We start from the raw sequence: 19,040 nt of genomic DNA, 5'->3' as shown, positions 1-19,040 counted from the left end.
AGTGAGTCAGCTCCGTCGACTATAAACAGATATTTATTCGGCTTTGTTACCTAGAAAAATAGCCCGCGGGTGAATACAGCTATGTTAATGCTGATACCTACTGTATAGCCTACTCACATTGGCTTCTTTGAGATGCACCAGCCAGTGTGCAGTTTGCTGACATAATCAGATTTTAAAGTCTGCCTAACATATAAAGAAGTTGTAAAACACTCTTCCTCTTGCAAAAAGTAAATTCATAAGCAATAAAAGGCACCCTGCTTCAGTTCAATACACTGCAACAGTTTTATTTAGGTTGTCTGGTATGACCAGTAACTTATGAGGGCTAATGGACAAAAGTTAGTTAACCTTAGATACTGCAGTATAAAATACTTAACTGAGTAACTGACTTCATGATTGTCCGTGTTGTCGTCAAGACCAGCTAAACTGAAGCAAAGTCATCACCAAGAGTCATGTAGCGTTTATGTCAGAGCTGACATTTGCTGATGTTGAAGGGATAGTTCAGTTCAGTCATTATCTACTCACCCTCATGCCAACTGACAGTCGGGTTTCGTTTTTTAGTCCACAAAACACTTCTGGAGTTGCACAGGAAAACAGCGTTGCAAAATCTCTTAAACAGTGGATGTGAATGGTGACCAGTTTTCAAACAAAATAAATAAATAAATAAAATGCTTCCTTACTGCTTGTCTGGTGTAATCCAAGTCTCCTAAAGCCCGAACAAGTTGACTGAAAAAAGCAATTTACACCATGCTTTTAGCCTGAATCTTCACTGTAGATCTTTAGCTTGGAGCCGGGGGGTGGGGTTTGTGCTGGTTTCCCATTTGAAAACTGGTCACCATTCCCTTCAATGACGAACTCCTTGTGGTTTAAGAAGTCAAATCATGTTGCAGAGGCTGCAGTTTCTTCACCTGTCTCCCACGTCCACTTGTTTGGAGTGCGTGTGAACGGGTGGCAGGGGAGGAGTGACGGCCGTTAAAGAAACTGAGTAAAAATGTGGTTAATTCCCAGATGAGACCAACATCTTCAAAAAGTGGTCTTCGGACTTGTTTTTAGACCAAGACCGATCTTGAGTACTAAACCACTATTTACTGCGTTTTAGCTTGTTGTGAAATTGTCACTTGTGGCCATAGAAGCTATTCTCTACTTGCACATTGTAGTGTGATGTGTATCCGTCTTCAGAGCTGAACGTCTATTGACTTCTTGTCAGCTCTATAGTTACATTACCTTCATCTATATTTAATTAAGTTAGTTTCTTCACTTTTCACAGTAAACTTGGTACAAACTGTTACTAATATTTTCTGTTCATTTTATAGTGTTTTGGAGGCATTTTAATAATCACCTCAGTAACTTTGATAACTGTTAGCAGCAGCTAACTACCATATGGTCATCTTCAACTCGATAGAAACACAATAAAACTCACTAAAAACGTCTTGGCTAGTCATTTTACTGCTCCACGCATCATCAGCTCTGGTTTGGACCAAATAAACCTTTAATTCACCACATTTTATGTCGTACATCAGAGACACAGCTGGCAGAAACGGCCAGAATATTTTCACACCTACCTCACTGAATTAAGGGTTTATTTCTACCAAAGAAGCGCTGGTGATCGTCGGAGCAGTAGAAAGACAAGGCAAAACATTTTTGGTGACTTTTATTTTGTTTCTGTTGTGTCTCAATGAAGAATACGATCCTAGCTAGCTAGCTAATGCTGCTAACAGTTAAGTGATTATCAAAATGCATTATATACAAAATGAATGGTGAATATTTAAAGTGAAGTAACTAACATGAGGATGAAAAATCCATTCAGTAAGTTTGCAGGTGAAGGTAACGTTACTACAGCGTTAACAGAAAGTAAACAGACAAGCATCTCGTAGGTCACAGGACACTGTGCAAGAAGAGAATTGTTGAGCTGAAGTCATGCTGCTAGCTTGGCTAAATACAGCAGAGAAATTACAGTGAACATGTAATTAGACCAGAGTGGGCTGATTTCATCCCCAGTGCCGTCTACTGTAATTCTATATGAAGAAAACATAAGTTCCTAAACTAAGTTCTGAAAATGTATCTGCTTGATGCATTTCATTGTTTAAATGACTAAAAGTATGAGGTGATGTAGTTCACGGCATTCTGATCCTCGCCGTCTGCTCCAGTCTCTGTGGCAGACAGCTTTCAGCTCTCCATCACAGGTTGTAGGTCACTTCCTGGCTGTAGCAGTTTTAGTATTGTGATCCCTCTGTGCCTGTAATCCCCTCTGCTGTGTGCCTGATAAAATAAAAATAAGCTATAGCTACATGGAGAGTGAACTGCCTGCAACCTCCCTACGTGCATCAGCACCAGCCCAGAAAGTTTGCCTGAATGTGTCTTTTTTAGAGTTTTTTTGGAGCTAACATGTCTTTTTTTCTCTCTCTTTCTCTTTCTCCCCCCTCTAGTCTTTCCATTACACCTCTCTAAGAACGAAAACCAAAAAGCGAAGTAAAGGTAAATACGCTGGGTGCATTTTGTCTATATATCTCACGCGTGTGATCTTTACAGTTGTCAATCAGCTCAGTCTAAATGTCTGAATTCCAAACTCAGACTGACAGACTTTCGGCGCTGCGACTGGCATGAACACTGCGGCGTGCGACTGTGAGACGATGACAGGGCCTGAAAATATCATAAGGAGAGCTGAGACAGGCTTGATACAACGCATCGCTTATGTGTGCGAAAAGATGCACAATACTTGACGTTGTGTGTTGCGCATGCAGGTGCAATTACACTTGCAAAATAGAAAATTTACATTCACAGATGTCAACACCTGCCACACCTGATTGATTATTTACCTTTTTTGGATGCTTCTAATTTATCACTGTCGCTCATATAATGCTCCGAATACTCTTTAGTTTTACAGATGTGCAAAAAATTATTTATTTTGGAGGGATTCATTGCTTGCGAGAGATACCAAATTTTGTAATGTTGCAATAAAAAAAATCTCAATACTGTATGTAATCATAATATTACATGATTAATTATTTTATTTAATTCTTTTTATTTTATAAAAGAACTGCTACTGGCTGCTGTTTTGTTTTTTTACATACATGATTCAAATGATTCATCCGCAAAGACAGTTTATGTCAGTATTTTGCACATGCTTAGGTCATGGATGGCTACTTTTATTTTATTTTATTAAAGAAAGAAAGCAGAAGCACTTAAAGTTAAAAGGAAGAAATAAATTTTATGCATCAGATTTACTGTGGACTTTTTATCCTGATATTATCGTACCTTGAGTTTTTGTTAGTGATACATCACTATTGCTTAGTGCAAACTTTAAAAATGGTGCAGACACGTGTGATTCAGATCCAAATGCTATGAAAGCTATTTTCAGTATTAGCATTGTTCTTTCTCTCTCTCTCCGCAGGTTCCCTCACCAGTGCCAGTAGAAGGAGAATTTCCTGTAAGGACCTGGGCCACGGAGACTGCGAGGGCTGGCTGTGGAAGAAGAAGGATGCTAAAGGCTATTTTACCCAGAAATGGAGGAAATACTGGTTCATCCTCAAAGAGTCCTGCCTTTACTGGTACACCAACCAAAACGTAAGGAATCACATTCAACTTGGGTCAAACTCTTCGAGTGTTCATCAGGCAACAGTTTTTCTCCCTGCATCTTCATTCAGGTTTCATTCAGTTGTCAACTTTATTGACAAAAGTAATGTGTCACAGTCAGATATTAAACCTTTAACAAAAAACACATAGACATTAAAGGGGTACTATACATAAATCTTTGTCCACTTGTCATGGAGAGTGTTGCTCAGTATTTAAACGTGTTCTGTGGCTCTGAAGGGAGCTTTCCAAATTAATAACCCGGATGATATCATGAGGGTCATCATGACTTTAAATATATGTCACAGGACACTGAGTTTGAAAGATTTAACATCTCTAATAAAAGATGCAATTCAGTTGCATCATGGGAATTTTATGATACAGTGTTTTTGGAGCGTGACTCAGACTTGCACTGTACATCTAAATATTTTAGCGGCTGTTGCTTCAATTTTGACAATTCTGTTTTGTTTCTCACAAGTCTCCCACCTTTTATAAACCCGTGTTCTCCATGGGTCTCTGACTTGGGGGTTCTCGGAGTTACTGCAGGATGGCCACCAAATTTTGTTTTGTTCTTTTCCTTCAAAAATTAAAATGTGTTTGAAAACACAGACATATATGGGGAAATATGGCAGCTACATGTAAGCTCAAACAAGAGAAGACCTGAAAATATTTAATGCGAAAGCCTATATTACAGCCCAGGTTCATTTAATCAATATTTAAATCTTACAGTGTGATTGCATTGTCCCCAGTTAGATCCCAGCTGAGGATTTTTACGAAAATCTATTGAAAGAAATTAAGAAAATACATTGTTACATTGAAAATGATATTAACATTAAGCTGCTCATTTTCCACGTTATTCAGAAACCTTTTTGTGAGTGACTTTCCCTTCAGTATTGTGTTTCATTGCTCAGAATGAAACATAATCATAATAGAGCTCGAACTTATGGTTGTTTTCACTGTTGATTAATCTGCCACTTGTTTTCTTGATTAACTGATTAATTATTAGATTTGTAAAACATTTGAAAAGAGCAAAAAAATTCTAACACAACAACCCAAAAGCCAAAGGTATCTCTTATACTATGTTTACAGTGTTTGGCAAGCTACAAGCTACTTAGTTTTACTCATTGCTCTTTTAAAAACTAATAATATTGCCTTACTGAGTTATGTTACTCGTTATATTAATATATTACATTTTTACAAGCTGTTGTTGAAGTTGTCCAGACATCGGCTGTGGTAGAAACAAAGTCGACCTCTCTGAGTGTCAGATTTCATCACCACATTTTCTCTCTCGTAACTCAGTAACTCAGAGTTACTTGGATTAGTAACTGTAATATAATTACTGTTTTGGAAATTGTAATCCCTTAATTCCCATATGCATTACAGTAATAAGTTACTGAGTGATGCTTTACTGCCCAGTACTGGATTTAAGACAAGGACAGCAGCTAATTATCACATTTGTGAAGCTGGATCCATCAAATGTTTGGCATTTTTGCTGAAAAATTGAGATAAAACGATGAATCGACTCATAGTTGCAGCTCTAATTCAAACTAGTTGATCTGCAAACACAAAACTCACTGTAAGACCTTGAGATGCAGTTTAGATGTTTGGATAAATTGATTATTGGGATATTTACAGTGTTAATATGAAGAGAAAGAGAACTTACTCTGACCGAAAATTAGCTGTAAATGTTTGTTTATATAACTCAATTTTCAAGCTTAGATAATTCTATCTCGTCTATCTTTTTCATGTCGAGTGGTGAAAGGAGTTTATCCCGGCGAGTGTAAACAACATATGCTGTTTTCATATGCTTGGCTAGCGTACTACCATTCCAAATAAAATTGGAATATCAGTATGTATGACATTTTGTTCTCTGTGTTGATGATGTACCACCACCCTCCATCTGTCTGCGCCTGCAGGATGAGAAGGCTGAGGGCTTCATCAGCCTCCCAGAGTTCAGAATAGACCGAGCCATAGAGTGCAGACGGAAATTGTGAGTGTCCCTCACATGTCGCCAAAATTACTAATCAAGCACATTTGCTGTCACCCACACAACGTGAACCACAAAAACACTAATCAGTCTTCTTCTCCCCTCCCTGACTGACTGACTGACTGACTGACTGACTGCAGTGCCTTCAAAGCCTGTCATCCCAAAATCAAGAGCTTCTTCTTCGCCACAGACTGTCTCGAGGAAATGAACAGGTGAGTGCATGTGTGTGTCTCTGCGAGCGTGTGATTGTGTCTTAATGTGGACAATAGTCAGATGCTGGGGACATCACGTGTTCTTTCATGAATATTTTAACTGAGTAAACCAAGTTTACAAAAGGCAACAGCCCACACAACACTGTGCATGAATAAGGCATGAACCTGGCCCTCTGTCATTAAATGTAGAACTGTGTGTGTGTGTGTGTGTGTGTGTGTGTGTCACGTGTGTGCTTGTGTGAGAGGGAGGTCGTAGTGTTATTTGCAGGAGTGCTATCTGATGAGCTCTAATTATCCACACCTCTCCTCAATAACATAGAGAGATAATTGGGAGAGAGTAATTAACCAGCTATATTTGACTTCCATACTGCGTGCGTACGTTCATGTGTGAAAGCGCTGCGCTGTTGCACACATTTTCATGTGCATTTGTATGTGTGTGTTAACAGGTAGCATCAAAAAAATGTCATGATATGTCTTGAAAATGGATCATGGGTTTCTGTTGCGCTGGATTTTCTTTAGGTTCTGAAGATAATTGCATAGGAGTGTGAGACAAATGGAGCTCAGGTTTCCAGTAGTGAAAATCCCGTTCATATTCTGAGTACAGGATCTAAATTATTAATCATAATGTCATAATCATCCAAGGTAGACTGACCACGAGCTTTGACATCAAGAAATGATGGTATATGCTCTTTCAGAAGCCACAAAACCAACAAAACATGTTTTATTTGAGATGTCATGAAGAAGTACTACTCTACCCAGAATCCTTATGTGCAACAGCATTGTCTCTGATTGGTGGAGCTCACTGTTACCATGGAAATGTTTATAGAAGGGCTAGTGAGTTTCTGTGACCACTGAATTCTACATTTACACTACATTTACCACAAAGCAGCCATGATTTTCCTCTCTGATGTGTTTTTACGAGGAGGACAAGAGTGTTAAAATCATCCAGAGCTGCTGAAAAAGTTTGTGTTGAGATTTTTGCAGTGTTTTGCAGGGTTGGGTTGGACACAAACATACTTGACCAGCCAGTGACGTTCAGTGCTGCAGGCTTCATCCCGGTAGTTCCTGCAAAATGCTATTCTAGAACAGAGAGTTTCTTGGGGAGCAAGACACTAACTAAATTTAGATGCTGGTTCTTCAGGTTGAAACCCAGATAAAGTTCCCTGGCTCCTGTTGCCCTGGCAAAGTTTTCGCAACGAGAAAAGGGGCTGTGACTAAGAGCGCTAAACACCCCGTGGAGGCAGAAAGATAATCAAAAGCCGTACAGATGATTGAATTCAAGAAAAAAGACAAAACTGCTGCTCAAAACTGAGATGAGCCTCCTGATATTCTACAGTTTTCCTTGTTCACAGCAAATCCCATTGGAGGAACAAAACTGGCGAAACATTACTCCGTCTCTCAGTACCCTGTCTGTGGCTTTCAGCTCATGCCCATTTGTTCCTCATGAAGATGTGAATCCTAAATAATGCCTCTCAAATATATAGCTCATTAAAGGGACAGCTCACCACTGTTTTGTGTAGAAACAGCATTCCTTCTATGGTATAACAAAAGTAGTTCTTGATGAACCTGCTCACAACAAAGACCTGTGGATTATCTTGAGTGACCGGGTTGTGATTTCTGGAAAGAGACGTTGTTTTTGAGTTTTATTTTTTGGAGCTTTGAACACCGTGAACTGTGCAACACACACCAAAACAATCTAGATGGATAAATAACACTACAGACAAGAGGGAAAATGTGTATTTTTGATGCTCGGGTGAACTTTCCCTTTAAAGCCATAATATGCAACACTCTTGCATTAAAATGTGTAAAAATGTTAGACCTCTGTTATATATTTTGTTGAGCTGTGGACGTTGTTTTCAACAATCTTCAAACCAAGAGAAATCTGTAATTTATTCAGTGTAACGGTGCATTTCCAACCAGCCAACCAACTTCCAGGAAAACATGCGATACGTCGGAAACATCAGAGAGTGAGGAATGACGTCAGTGAACGTGACCAAACATAACGTGAATAAAACTTAATACATTACTTCGTCCGTGAACATGATTCACGTCAGATAGATTTTCGGCAGCTTTGGTGGTTGTTTAACATCGAAGAAAACAACTCCCATGATGCCACGCCAGTTCAGATGTCATCAAGCTGCGTCTTTTGTTATTGTTTTTATATAACAGAGACCCCTACTGGCAGAACTTGCATTCCTGGTATCAGGTCCCTAAAGGCTCATTAATTTCTTACAACAGATGGGTATTTTTTTAGCAAACGTTACTCAAACAGGAAGAAAATTGTGCATTTGTTTGGGACTATTTTCAGTTTTTTGATACATATTTGGCGTGCTAATAAATATCTCTGGCAGCAGAGTTGTATATGTGGGATTGATTCAAAATAAAATACAGGGCACATGTTCATCTTCATGAAGCAGCATGTCAGCCAGGGCAACAATATGGCTCACTAGTGTGTTTTAATAGTTTTTGGACAACAGTTGAGTTGGAATAAGCTAGGATTTGGCTGCACAGACAGAAGGCCTTCTCGTTAGAGGATCAACTCATTTTTAACTTTTGGATTTTGCGATTCGCTTCCTGTAGCGCGCACTTCCTAGTGTGATGAGTTTCCTGTTCCTCACGCACAGACTGGGCCTCTATTTTTGGTAGCGACCTTATTATTAGGTGCCTACAGAGAGTCACAGGACAAGCCGGGATCTGCGACGGAGACAGACGGGAGGACAGGAAGCGTGCGTGAAGAGGAGGAGCGCCATCTGAGACTGACTGCTGAGAGAGAATGGGACAGAGGATTGTCACTTCTCTCTTTCTGCATCCATCTCTCTAATTATCTCGGTGCTTTTCTCTCCTCATCAGGGGGATGGAGTCAGTTAGACACATATCAACTGTTAAGAGACACCGCCTAAATTATTTAAAGTCAGAGTTTTTTATTCATCACCTACCATTTACCCAGTATAACCCATCCTTTGCTCTCCTCCACTCTGCTCCTTACTTACATCTCACCCCTCACCTTTCTTCTTTTTCCTTTCCTTGCTTCCTTACAGGTGGATGAACCGGCTGGGCCTTGCTGCTATTGGCTACACACCAGATGACAAGGTGCCACGCCCTGATGAAGGTGAGACAGATTCATTTGGTTAAACATGAGCGACGTTCCCCTTTTGTCCGTGGATTGTTAAAATCTGTGTGTCTTTTTTATCTCAATATCAGACTACTGGAGTGAGAGCGATCAGGACGAGGTCGACGGCTCAATGACGCTCAAACAGGAGGGACCCTCATCCCTCTGTGATACTTATCACCGCACACCATCAGTAAGTACATACACACACACACTCAACATTTTCTTTGCAGTGTTTCATTCTGATAGAATATTTTATTCCTAAAAGCCCCACAGTTTTCAGAGCTGCATAGACCGGAGCTCTCAGCATTAATAAAACATCAGAGTGTGAGAGTATCTGGTTCGGTAAGCAGCCAAGACCATCACTTCTCTGTGTTCTGCTGCCAGCACTTGTTTACAGCCGGGCCTCTAGGTGGCGACAGTTGCCACTGCTCATCACATCTCTGGGAGATAATGTCATAGGTATTATAAGACATGAGCCCCCACACACTGCAACACAAACTGGTCTAGTCTCATAAATATGTCACTTATAACATGTCAAAAGTCTTAAAAAAAATCCAAGTGGTGGTGCCACAATTTCCCGTTGTCTCTGATTTATGGATGTCTTATAGCCTGATGTCCACACAAAGAGTTCAGCGCTGTCCACAATCAAACAGAAACTGTGTTCTATGTGAGACATGGAGTTGGACGCAGTGCAGTGGCAATCTTAGGCAATTACCCAAACTTTCCTTCCATACTATTCCTAAATGGATAAATATGTAAGATTACTGTACTAAATCATGAAATGACCATGATATTTTGTCAGAGATTTAGGAAACATGCTAAGATGAAAAACTGGACAATACTACAGCCTTTGAAATTTCCAGAACTCCTGTTTTTGTTTGCCTCTTTCACATTTATTAGAGTTAAAACTAATACTGAATGGTCACTGAATGAATAAAGGTCAGTTTATGAGTCATGAGAAGTCATTAATAATCTCTTAGAAGGAACAGATGTTTATAAATTGAGCAAAATGTTAATGGAGACAGTAAGGCAGGCGGTCATTGAACTCAAACTCCAAACTGCGTATTTGCAGAGCAGTGGGCTTTTGTTTTCAGGATAACCAGCTTAGCTTTAAATCAGCAGATAACGGACGGTTATAAACAGCTGATCAACTTACAGAGTAGGACTGATCGTTGCTTTTTATTGTCTGATTATGTTGAGCGCGTTCACTGTCCTTGCAGCCTGCAGGCAACCTGCCTAAACTCAGGTTGGAGGAGGAGGGGACGGGGGGAAACAAGTTGCTTCAACCATAGACTGTGTATTAAATAGGGATCAAACCTATTTCATGTACAGTCTACGGCTGCAACTTGCTGTTTGGACTGTAGTACTCATTTTTGAATGCCAGGGTCCTTTAAGACGTCATTTCTCTCAGTCAGAACATACTGAGGACACAGAATCCTTTGACTTTGTTTGTGTTGCAATTTGTGAGTTTGACTCAGACTTTGGGGTAAAATGCCTGGACTCTAACGCAATATACTTACTTACTCAGAAGATGATCAGACATGCACATTAAAGGAATTGTTCACCCAGAAATGAAAATTCAGTCACTATCTACTCATCCTCATGCCGACTGAGGGTCGGGTTTATTTTGTCAACACTGCTGGAGTTTCACAGGAAAAGAGTGTTGCAGAATCTCCCAAAACAATTGAAGAGAATGGTGAAAAACAACTGGCAAAAAAAATACATAAAATGTCTCCATACTGCTCATCTGGTCCAAGTCGTGCATGTGAACGTGGCTCGGAGCTACGGCTCTACAGTGAAGATTCAGGCTAAAAACACGATGCAAATAAAAAATTTTTTAAAGTCAACTTGGAATGCTGGGGCTTTAGGAGACTTGGATTACACCAGACGAGCTGTTTGGAGGCATTTTCTGTTTTTATTCTGTTGGTTTTTTTACATTTGAAAACTGGTCACCATTCACTTCCACTGCTTTTGAGATTCTGCAGCACTGTTTTCCTGTGAAACTCGAGCAGTATGGACTAACAAACTAAACTTGACCTTCATGAGTGTGAGTAGATGATGACTGAATTTTTATTTCTTGGTGAACTATCCCTTCAAGGTCCAGTGGCATTGGTTTCCCACTCCTGGAGTTACTCATCTGCCATCTCATTGCTTTTTTGCTCTCATCTGTTGGTCTCTTTCTGCCTTTTATACTTTCCTGTACTTCTTTCTTCTCCTTTTGTCTCTCTCTTTTGTCCTCACACACGTCCTCCTTCTGCTTGTTTTGCGGCTCACGTTCTTCTTGTATCTGTGCTCACATTTATCTGTCCCTCCTCACTCCTCTCCGTCCACATCTACCTCACACAACCCTCAGACCAACCTCCTTCACAGTTACGACCAGTTGCCGCGCTCGGTCAGCTCCATGAGCCTCATGCGCTCCACTCCGTCCCCACTCCCTCCGTCAATGAGTGCCTCCACATCCCCCATCCCTCCACAGATGGTCTCTTCCTCCTCCCCTCTTCCTCTCCAGGTCAACTCCTCTAGTCCCTTCCCAGAGCCTAAGCACGGGCGGCATTTCTCCAGCGAGTCCACGCACTCCCACTCCTCGGCCGAGGACCAGCGCGGGGACGGCATGGGCATGGGGACGGGCACGGGCAGCACCAGTACCCACTCGTCAGGCTGCCGCTCGTCCCATCGTGAGCGCCGCTCCTGGCAGGACCTCATCGAGACCCCTCTGACCAGCGCAGGGCTGCACTTCCTGCAGACGGCGCCGGGGGAGAGCGATTACGGAGGCCTGATGGGGACCATGGCCGGAGAGATGGGGCTGTACGGAGGGCTGGGCAGACAGGGCATGTCCCCGGAGAGACGCAGGCAGGCCACGCTGCCTGTACGGAGACACCACGCCGCAGAGAGGGACAGGGAGCGGGACGGGCCCTTCCCTCTGGAGCGAGGGCCGCACTCGCACAGCCACACACACCGACGCTCACACAAGCAGCGCAGCCAGAGTCTGCCCAGGAACAGGGACCCGATGCCAGGGAAGCTGTTACACACCTCAGCTCACATGGAGGAGAGGAGCGAGGACGAGGAGGCGGAGGGACAGGCTGCAGACATGCTGCAAGGTGACGAGGGTAAGGAAATTACACACAGCCTGATTTATTCAAGGAGAGAAGAAGTAGTTTAAAAACACAGAGGCATGGGTGGAAAAAAGTCTCTTTGGTCTTCAGAGGAATCGACTTTAAAGTAGCAAGTGACTCAAAAATATAAAACATTATGATTTCCTTAATTATACACCATATTATCTCAGAACTCACAGTATTCTCATTCGCTTTGGCTCAGTTTTAGAACAAGACTGACTTTGTTCACCACAACAGATTTAAATTTCTCATTCATTCAAGCAAATTGGACGTTTTGACAAGTGTGCAAAAGAGTAAGTACAGCTGTCAGCAGTTTGCTCAGTCTCCACCTGCACGTGGCTCACTGATTAAAACTGCTGAGTTGATTCTCAGTGAAACTCTTCACAATTTCTTAACATTATTTCATCATTTGAGCCATCACAAGCAAAACGATCCACTCAGTTATAAATATCTATGACACAGTGTGTTTCTCATGTCTGCTAAGATGATAAAATGGTCAATGGATAAAATAATGATAAAAAGTACATTACATACATACTAACTTTGTTGTGATATTCAAAATTATTATTATTATTATTATTATAATTAAGTACTGTCCTCTGAACTTTGTCTCTGAATGATTTTTTAGGGGGAAAAAGACTATTTGTTCATACATAGATCATATAGCATAAAACATGGGGATCATCCATGTATTTTGAAGAAGAAAGAAAAGATGAGGTCAGGCATAAGGCCAGAGGGATTCATGTGTAAAGTAACTTCTAAGTACATTGTAACTGTCAAATAAATATAATGAAATCAGGAGTGTAGTATTTCCCTCTGAGTTTCAGTGGAGCAGAATCATAAGATTAACAACTGCTAAAAGAGTAATTATTAATTAATCTTAATTAAGATTAAGATTAAAAAGATTAACTCCTGCTACACAAAAATAGGTTTGTTTTAAGGACTTTTATTTAATCTGCTTTTTTTTTTATTGTGGAACAAAAGGAAACTGAAGCTTTGTGTCTTAAGGTCTCCAAAAATTGTTGAAATGAAACAGTCTGAGGAGGGAAAATCAATCTTCAGTAATCCCTTGTTACAATAGTATTTGTATTATGGGGGCACAAACCAAAAAGTTTGGAAACCACTGATTGTTTGGTCAGATGATAGATACAGACAACGGGCCTCATGAGGCAACATTTCTTCTTCTTTTTTCTTTTTTTTGCTCCTTGTCTGGTTTGATATCTGAAATGGCACTTTTTGGAGGACACAGTGCTGTTTGGTTGTATTTCTGTCCTGTCAATATTAAAACAGGGCAGCACCTAACGATTCTTTTCAGTATTGATTGATCTGCTGATTAGTCTCTCAGTTAATCAATCAGCCTTTTTGCCTGTAACATGTCAGAAAATAGTGACAAGCCCAAGCTGATCTCTATATTTTGCTTGTTTTGTTCTACCAACAGTCCAAAATAGTCAGTTTACTACAATAGAAAACTAAGAAAACCAGCAAATATTCACATTTTTTAGGCTGTAAACTGTGAAGCTACTTGGTTAATTGATTAATTTCAGCTCTGTATTAAGCACATCACTGTTTATCCAGCGGGGCTCATGATGTCTGACTTTTCCTGGTCCCAGACCTGCGGGAGTTGAGAGTCGAGAGCAGAGAGAGGAGGGTGTCGGAGGGACGGGAGCGGCGGGTGTCGGAGGGCCGCGAGCCAGAGCTGTTGGACGGACTAGAGCAGCTGTACCGGGCCCTGGAGCAGGCCAACGTGACGGCCCTCGGAGACCCGAGACCCTGTAGCAGGCAGGAGCTCCGACGTTGTTTCACCCAGAGAGCCAGGGACCCTCTGCTGAACGACAGGCTGCACCGGGTCCGAGCGCTCCGCAGCACCTTGAAGGTAATGCAAACTCAGGCTTTAAAGGGATAGTCTGAATTATTTGAAGCGGGATTGTATGAAAAATTACGGTTGCATGTAATATTTCTGCCTTAAAATATATGTTTTATATATATTTTGTTGTATTGTCTACTTATTATATCCCAAATATTTCCAACAATCTTCTAATGCAGAGAAGTCTGTAATTTATCAAAGGTCACAGTGCGTTGCTCCTTCCAGGAAAACACAGGATACATTCAGACACATCGGAGAACAAGACAAAAGTTGCACACAACTAAACTTGACTTGAATAAAACTGTCGTACATTATCTCATCCGTGAACATAATTTCTGCCTGAGTCGTGTCAGATTGTATCATTTCATCAGCTATTGTGGTTGTTCAAAAGTGAAGATAACATCTCCCATGATCCCACACCACTTCACGATGTCATCAAACTATGTTTTTAGCAATTGTTTCAATGTGAGAGACCCCTAGCGGCTATATTTAGAATATTTTCACTGCTTTACTTTGCCATCATACAGCTTTTTCTGATGGAAAACTGCCATTATAAAAGCCAAATATCACTCCCTCCAAACGCCAGACTCCATTGGTGAAATCACTAATTCTACCACACAGAACACAGGAGTTGCTGGTCTACTCTGCTTCACTCTGTTGGTTAGTTTTATATTTTTGTGTTACTTTGGTGTTACAAAAGGATAGTTCAGATTCAACAAAGTCACACAAAAACACAAACAAACTAACAGATCAAGGCCTGCAAGTCCTGTGTTCTGCGAGCTAAAATTGCAGATTTTCCCTATGGAGTTTGGTTGGTTTGGAGACAGCACTACTTGGCTTATAAAACAGCGGTTTTCTGTCAGAAAAGGCTGTCTGATGACAAAATAAAGTGAAGCTTCTGTGCTGGTTCTCCTCTCTGCTTCTCCAAACTGCTTCTCATATAACCCCACATCGAATAATCCCTTTAAAGATGAATTACACGTGTGAGGATTCAAAGCGGTGACTCCCCGGTGCCTCTTTGCTCCCCCTCCAGGCCAAAGAGTCGGAGCTGGCGGTAATCTGTGCCCTCCTGGAGGACCCTGGCCTGTGCTCCCAGACCTTCAGAGAGTGGAAGCAGTGGCACAGCGAGCTCTACTCAGACATCTGCCAGCTCAGCCCGGGCACCAACGGCCAGGACGACCTCTCCCCGCTGGCTGCACCTCTCATGACCCACACACACTCCTTCATCGAGACACACGTGTGAGAAAGAGAAGAGAAGCAAAGACTGAACTGACACACACACTCACTTACACACAAACACACACACACACACACAGAGCTTTACATTAGCTGAATCCTCTCTCCTGATCACGACTCTGAGCACGCACTCACACAAAAACACACACACACACACAGGAACACACATTGTAAGATGTGTAAATATCATAGAGGGAACAGTCTGAGACCTGCGTGTATGAACTTTTGATAATCCTGAGGACCCCACAGGGTGCCTATTGCATGCCTGAACAGAAAGCATTAATCTTCCTTTGTCTATGGAACTCAGCATAAACTCCACACGCTTGTCGAGCAAAATGGGAAAAAAAGGAGACTTTTTAACATGTCCGTTCCTTTGTATTCTCTTGGTTTTTGCTCTTTTTCTTTTCCTGTTGATTTCAGGGGGTAGGGGGAGCTATGTAGCAGCAATACAGAGGAGAATCCTTTTCACCACAGCACTGTACTACTTTTGTACTGATGAACTTTGCACCCAGAGCCACCAGTTCTCCCCCTTTCTCTCTCTATCTGTATTTTTTTTTTTTCTTCTCTCACTGCATATCTCGTTGATTTACAGGGACCTCAATTGTTATTCCAGTGGTGATCTGACGGGACAGTGCGGGGAAACTAAAGGGCACTGACTTTTAGTATATATATAAGACTGTGAAAGGTAGCTGGTTTATCAGTTTTAGATGAAAAACAAGTGTCCATTGTGCAGGGTAGATGCACACTATTTCAAACTGTGAACTGTTCAAAAAAATAATAATTTTACCTGCAGAAGGAGGCTCCTCTGATAGAGTGCAATTCTACCATTCAGTTTGCATCCTCTCGCCATCTCTTTCTTTCTTTTCCTCTCTCTCTCTGTGTTTCTGTCCATCTCCTCCTTCTCTTTTTCTCAACCTTTGTTTCCTCTCTCTTTCTCTCTAGTCCTCAAAGACTTGTGTATATGTGTATACTGCTGTGTATACTGATGTAAATGTTTGCGTTCCACTACCACTGTGATATGCTTCTAGAGGTAGCGGAGGGAAGACAGAGAGTATGTATTTGCGTGGGTGCAAACCATTTTATTTTCTTCGTTTTTGTTTTTTTTGTTTTTTTTTTTAAAGAGACAGTTCACTCCAAAATCAAAAATACATATTTTTCCTCTGGCCTGTCGTGCTATATATCCGTCCAGATACTTTTGGTGTGAGCTGCAGAGGTTTGGAGATTTTCGCTGTAGAGATGTCTGCTTTCTCTCCAGTAATATGGAACTAGATGGCACTTGGCTTGTGGTGCTCAAAGTCAGCAGCAATGTTTCTTTCCAGAACCAAGTTACTCAAGATAATCCACAGACCTTGTTGTGAGTCGTTTAATGCAGGAACTAGTTTCTCTCTGCAGTAGAATCTGTGGGAACGAGGTCAATCACAGGCGAGGTCAGTGTGGATTATCTTGAGTAACCAAATCATCATTTCCAGAAAGAGACATTTGCTAACTTCTGGGAGAAAACAGGATATATCAGATATATCTGAGAGGAAGGAAGTCAGCGCACATTACTAAACATAGCATGAATAAAACTTTAATATTACCTCATCCACGAACTTTGTTCCTGTCCAAGTCACGTCATATAGATTTTCATCTGTGCTGTGGTGGTTGTTTAAAAGTGAAGAAAGCAGCTCCCATGATCCCACACCACTTAATGACATCATCAAACTGCATACTTGTTCTTGTTTTAATGTGAGAGAGACCCTTAGTGGCAGAACTGAGTTATTGTACACTGTATTTAGAAATTTTTCACCACTTTACTTTGCCTTCAGACAGTCTTTTCCAATGGGAAAGTGCCTTTATTAAAACCAAATATTGCTCTAAACTAACCAAACTCCATGGGTAAAATCAGTAATTTTACTTCACAGAATGTGTGAGTTACTTGAATGCTGCTGCCTTGATCTGTTAGTATTATAAAAGGACAGTTTGCATTCACCAAAGTCACACAATTACACAAACAAATTAACACATCTTGAAAGTAGTGGACCAGCAACTCCCTTGTTCTGTGAAGTAAAATTACTGATTTCGCACATGAAGTTTGGTTGGTTTGAGAGAGCAATACTTGGCTTATATAATAGCGATTTCCCATGAGAAAATGTACTTTCTTTTTATGGTAGGATCTACCAGAACTACTTTCTTTCTGCAGCAGAATCTGCAGGAACTACTTTTTTTCTACTAGAAGGAAAGTAGTAGTAGTACAAGAAAGTGCTCACTACAAGTTGGCGGATTATCTTGAGTAACGCTGCCATGATTTCTAGAAAGCGACATTGCTGTTGAGTTTTTTAAATGTATTTTTGGCACTTTGACCACCACAAGCCAAGCGTCATTTTGTTCCGTTACATTTGAGAGAAGGCAGACATCTCTACAGCTGATGTCTCCAGAACTCGACAGCTCACACCAAAACAATCTAGATAGGATAAAACAGCATTACAGGCCGGAGGCAAAATGCGCATTTTTGATTCTGGGGTGAACTGTCCCTTTAAACAGCGAATGCAAGAGCTAGAGAGTTCTTTTCAAAAGGAGTCACTCACTACAAAGAATGCACTTTCTATATCTCTATATCTCATTGGCTGCATCACAGGGTCTATGTCTCATCGGCCTCTTTAACCATTGCTGTTCAAAATATCAGGTAAAAGCATTTGCCGTCTCATTTTCTAAAGATTTGTGTACAGTCTACAAATATATTTAAACATAGAAGAATATATAAATCTATTTACGTTTTGTGTCATAGATATAATGTAAAGTATGATGTATTCTATGCCAAGGTTTTGCAGTGTCCCCCTCTTCACTCTGTAGACGCAGGGTGTTTAGCAGTTGAACAACTAACTAGGAGGCAGACGACGACGACAACCACCATCATCGACAGACAGTTTTTAACTGGTTTACATCGCGGCGGGTTGACCCTTCTCCTGGTGATGTGTTGCATGAGAACAGGCCTGGGACTGATTTGATTGGACAGGGTAAAATATTGTGGATCATTTGTGTTCTTTTTGTTTCTTTTATCTTCCTCTCATGATTGCAAGATAGACTTGTAGCGCATGATACATGCAAAAGTACTGTTGAAGAATGACTTTTTTTTCTATGTTCATAGATTTGATGTATTCTTCTTTTCTTTTTTTTTTTTCATTAGATAGTGTTTGAAGACACACACTGTACAATAACTGAGGGAGGCGTTTTTGCCGCTCAGTTACTTGATCTAATGCAGATCCTCCTTTAGCATGCTACCAGGAGGTTTCAATTTGATGTTTTGGTTTACATAGAAAGGCCGACACGCGTCCAAAGGCTTCAGGAATCTAACCTGAGAGGAAACAGTACAGTTAATTCTAAAAAAACGAAAGCTCTTTTGACATTCCCTCCAAGCATATGGTTGATACTGGGCAGTCAAAGACCTCCACACTTAAACGGTCTGTAATGTCTGTGGAACTCGGATGAATCATTTCATCTGCAATATCAGGCCAAGGACTCAATGGTGCCCCCCAGTGTCGGAGACTCTGAGAGACATGCGTAGCACCTGCTGCATCCAGCACTATCTGTACTTATTATTCATATTTTACTGTAATTCTTTGAGTGTAGGTTCAGGTTTTCTCATCATGTCACATAACTGTCGTGAAATATCAAACACACCCCAGAGATATAGCTCATGTTTTTTGAATGGTTAATTTGAGAGTACCACAAAGAAACTAAACGATGCAAGCACTTTCCCTGTGCCTCCCAACCCTCTCTTTGGCAACGACGGACTGACTATACCGGCGATCCTACACACACACAGCTGTAGAAGAGTTACAATAGTCTGCAGACCTCTCTACGTTTCTCATCTGTGATGTTGGTCTTCTTTTTCCAACCGCCGCTCCGCCGAGCAGGCGACATACTGTAGATTTAAGGAGTGCGAGTTATGACTTGTAGGCACAGACTG

At 41.1% G+C, this 19,040-nt stretch overlaps 1 protein-coding gene across 3 annotated transcripts in view; it reads left to right on the top strand.

Annotated features, from left to right (window-relative positions):
* LOC146326436 (connector enhancer of kinase suppressor of ras 2) overlaps nucleotides 1–15,271 on the top strand; it is a 79,719-nt gene extending 64,448 nt beyond the window's left edge. For 2 of the 3 annotated variants that reach the window (XM_084718709.1, XM_084718708.1), the window contains 9 exons: nucleotides 2,424–2,472; nucleotides 3,389–3,561; nucleotides 5,484–5,557; nucleotides 5,695–5,766; nucleotides 8,805–8,875; nucleotides 8,968–9,068; nucleotides 11,232–11,985; nucleotides 13,602–13,864; nucleotides 14,889–15,271. In XM_084718709.1, coding sequence (XP_084574835.1) covers nucleotides 2,424–2,472; nucleotides 3,389–3,561; nucleotides 5,484–5,557; nucleotides 5,695–5,766; nucleotides 8,805–8,875; nucleotides 8,968–9,068; nucleotides 11,232–11,985; nucleotides 13,602–13,864; nucleotides 14,889–15,098 — 1,767 coding nt within the window. In that variant the 3' untranslated portion in view covers nucleotides 15,099–15,271. The remainder of the gene's footprint in view (nucleotides 1–2,423; nucleotides 2,473–3,388; nucleotides 3,562–5,483; nucleotides 5,558–5,694; nucleotides 5,767–8,804; nucleotides 8,876–8,967; nucleotides 9,069–11,231; nucleotides 11,986–13,601; nucleotides 13,865–14,888) is intronic. The other variant, XM_084718710.1, reaches the window with a different exon arrangement.
* The last annotated feature ends 3,769 nt before the right edge of the window (nucleotides 15,272–19,040 follow it).

The sequence above is a fragment of the Lutjanus erythropterus genome, chromosome 5, assembly GCF_056507025.1.
Source record: "Lutjanus erythropterus isolate fLutEry1 chromosome 5, fLutEry1.hap2, whole genome shotgun sequence".
In the NCBI taxonomy this organism is placed as follows: Eukaryota; Metazoa; Chordata; class Actinopteri; order Lutjaniformes; family Lutjanidae; genus Lutjanus; species Lutjanus erythropterus.
This window is presented reverse-complemented; position numbering and strand designations above follow the sequence as displayed.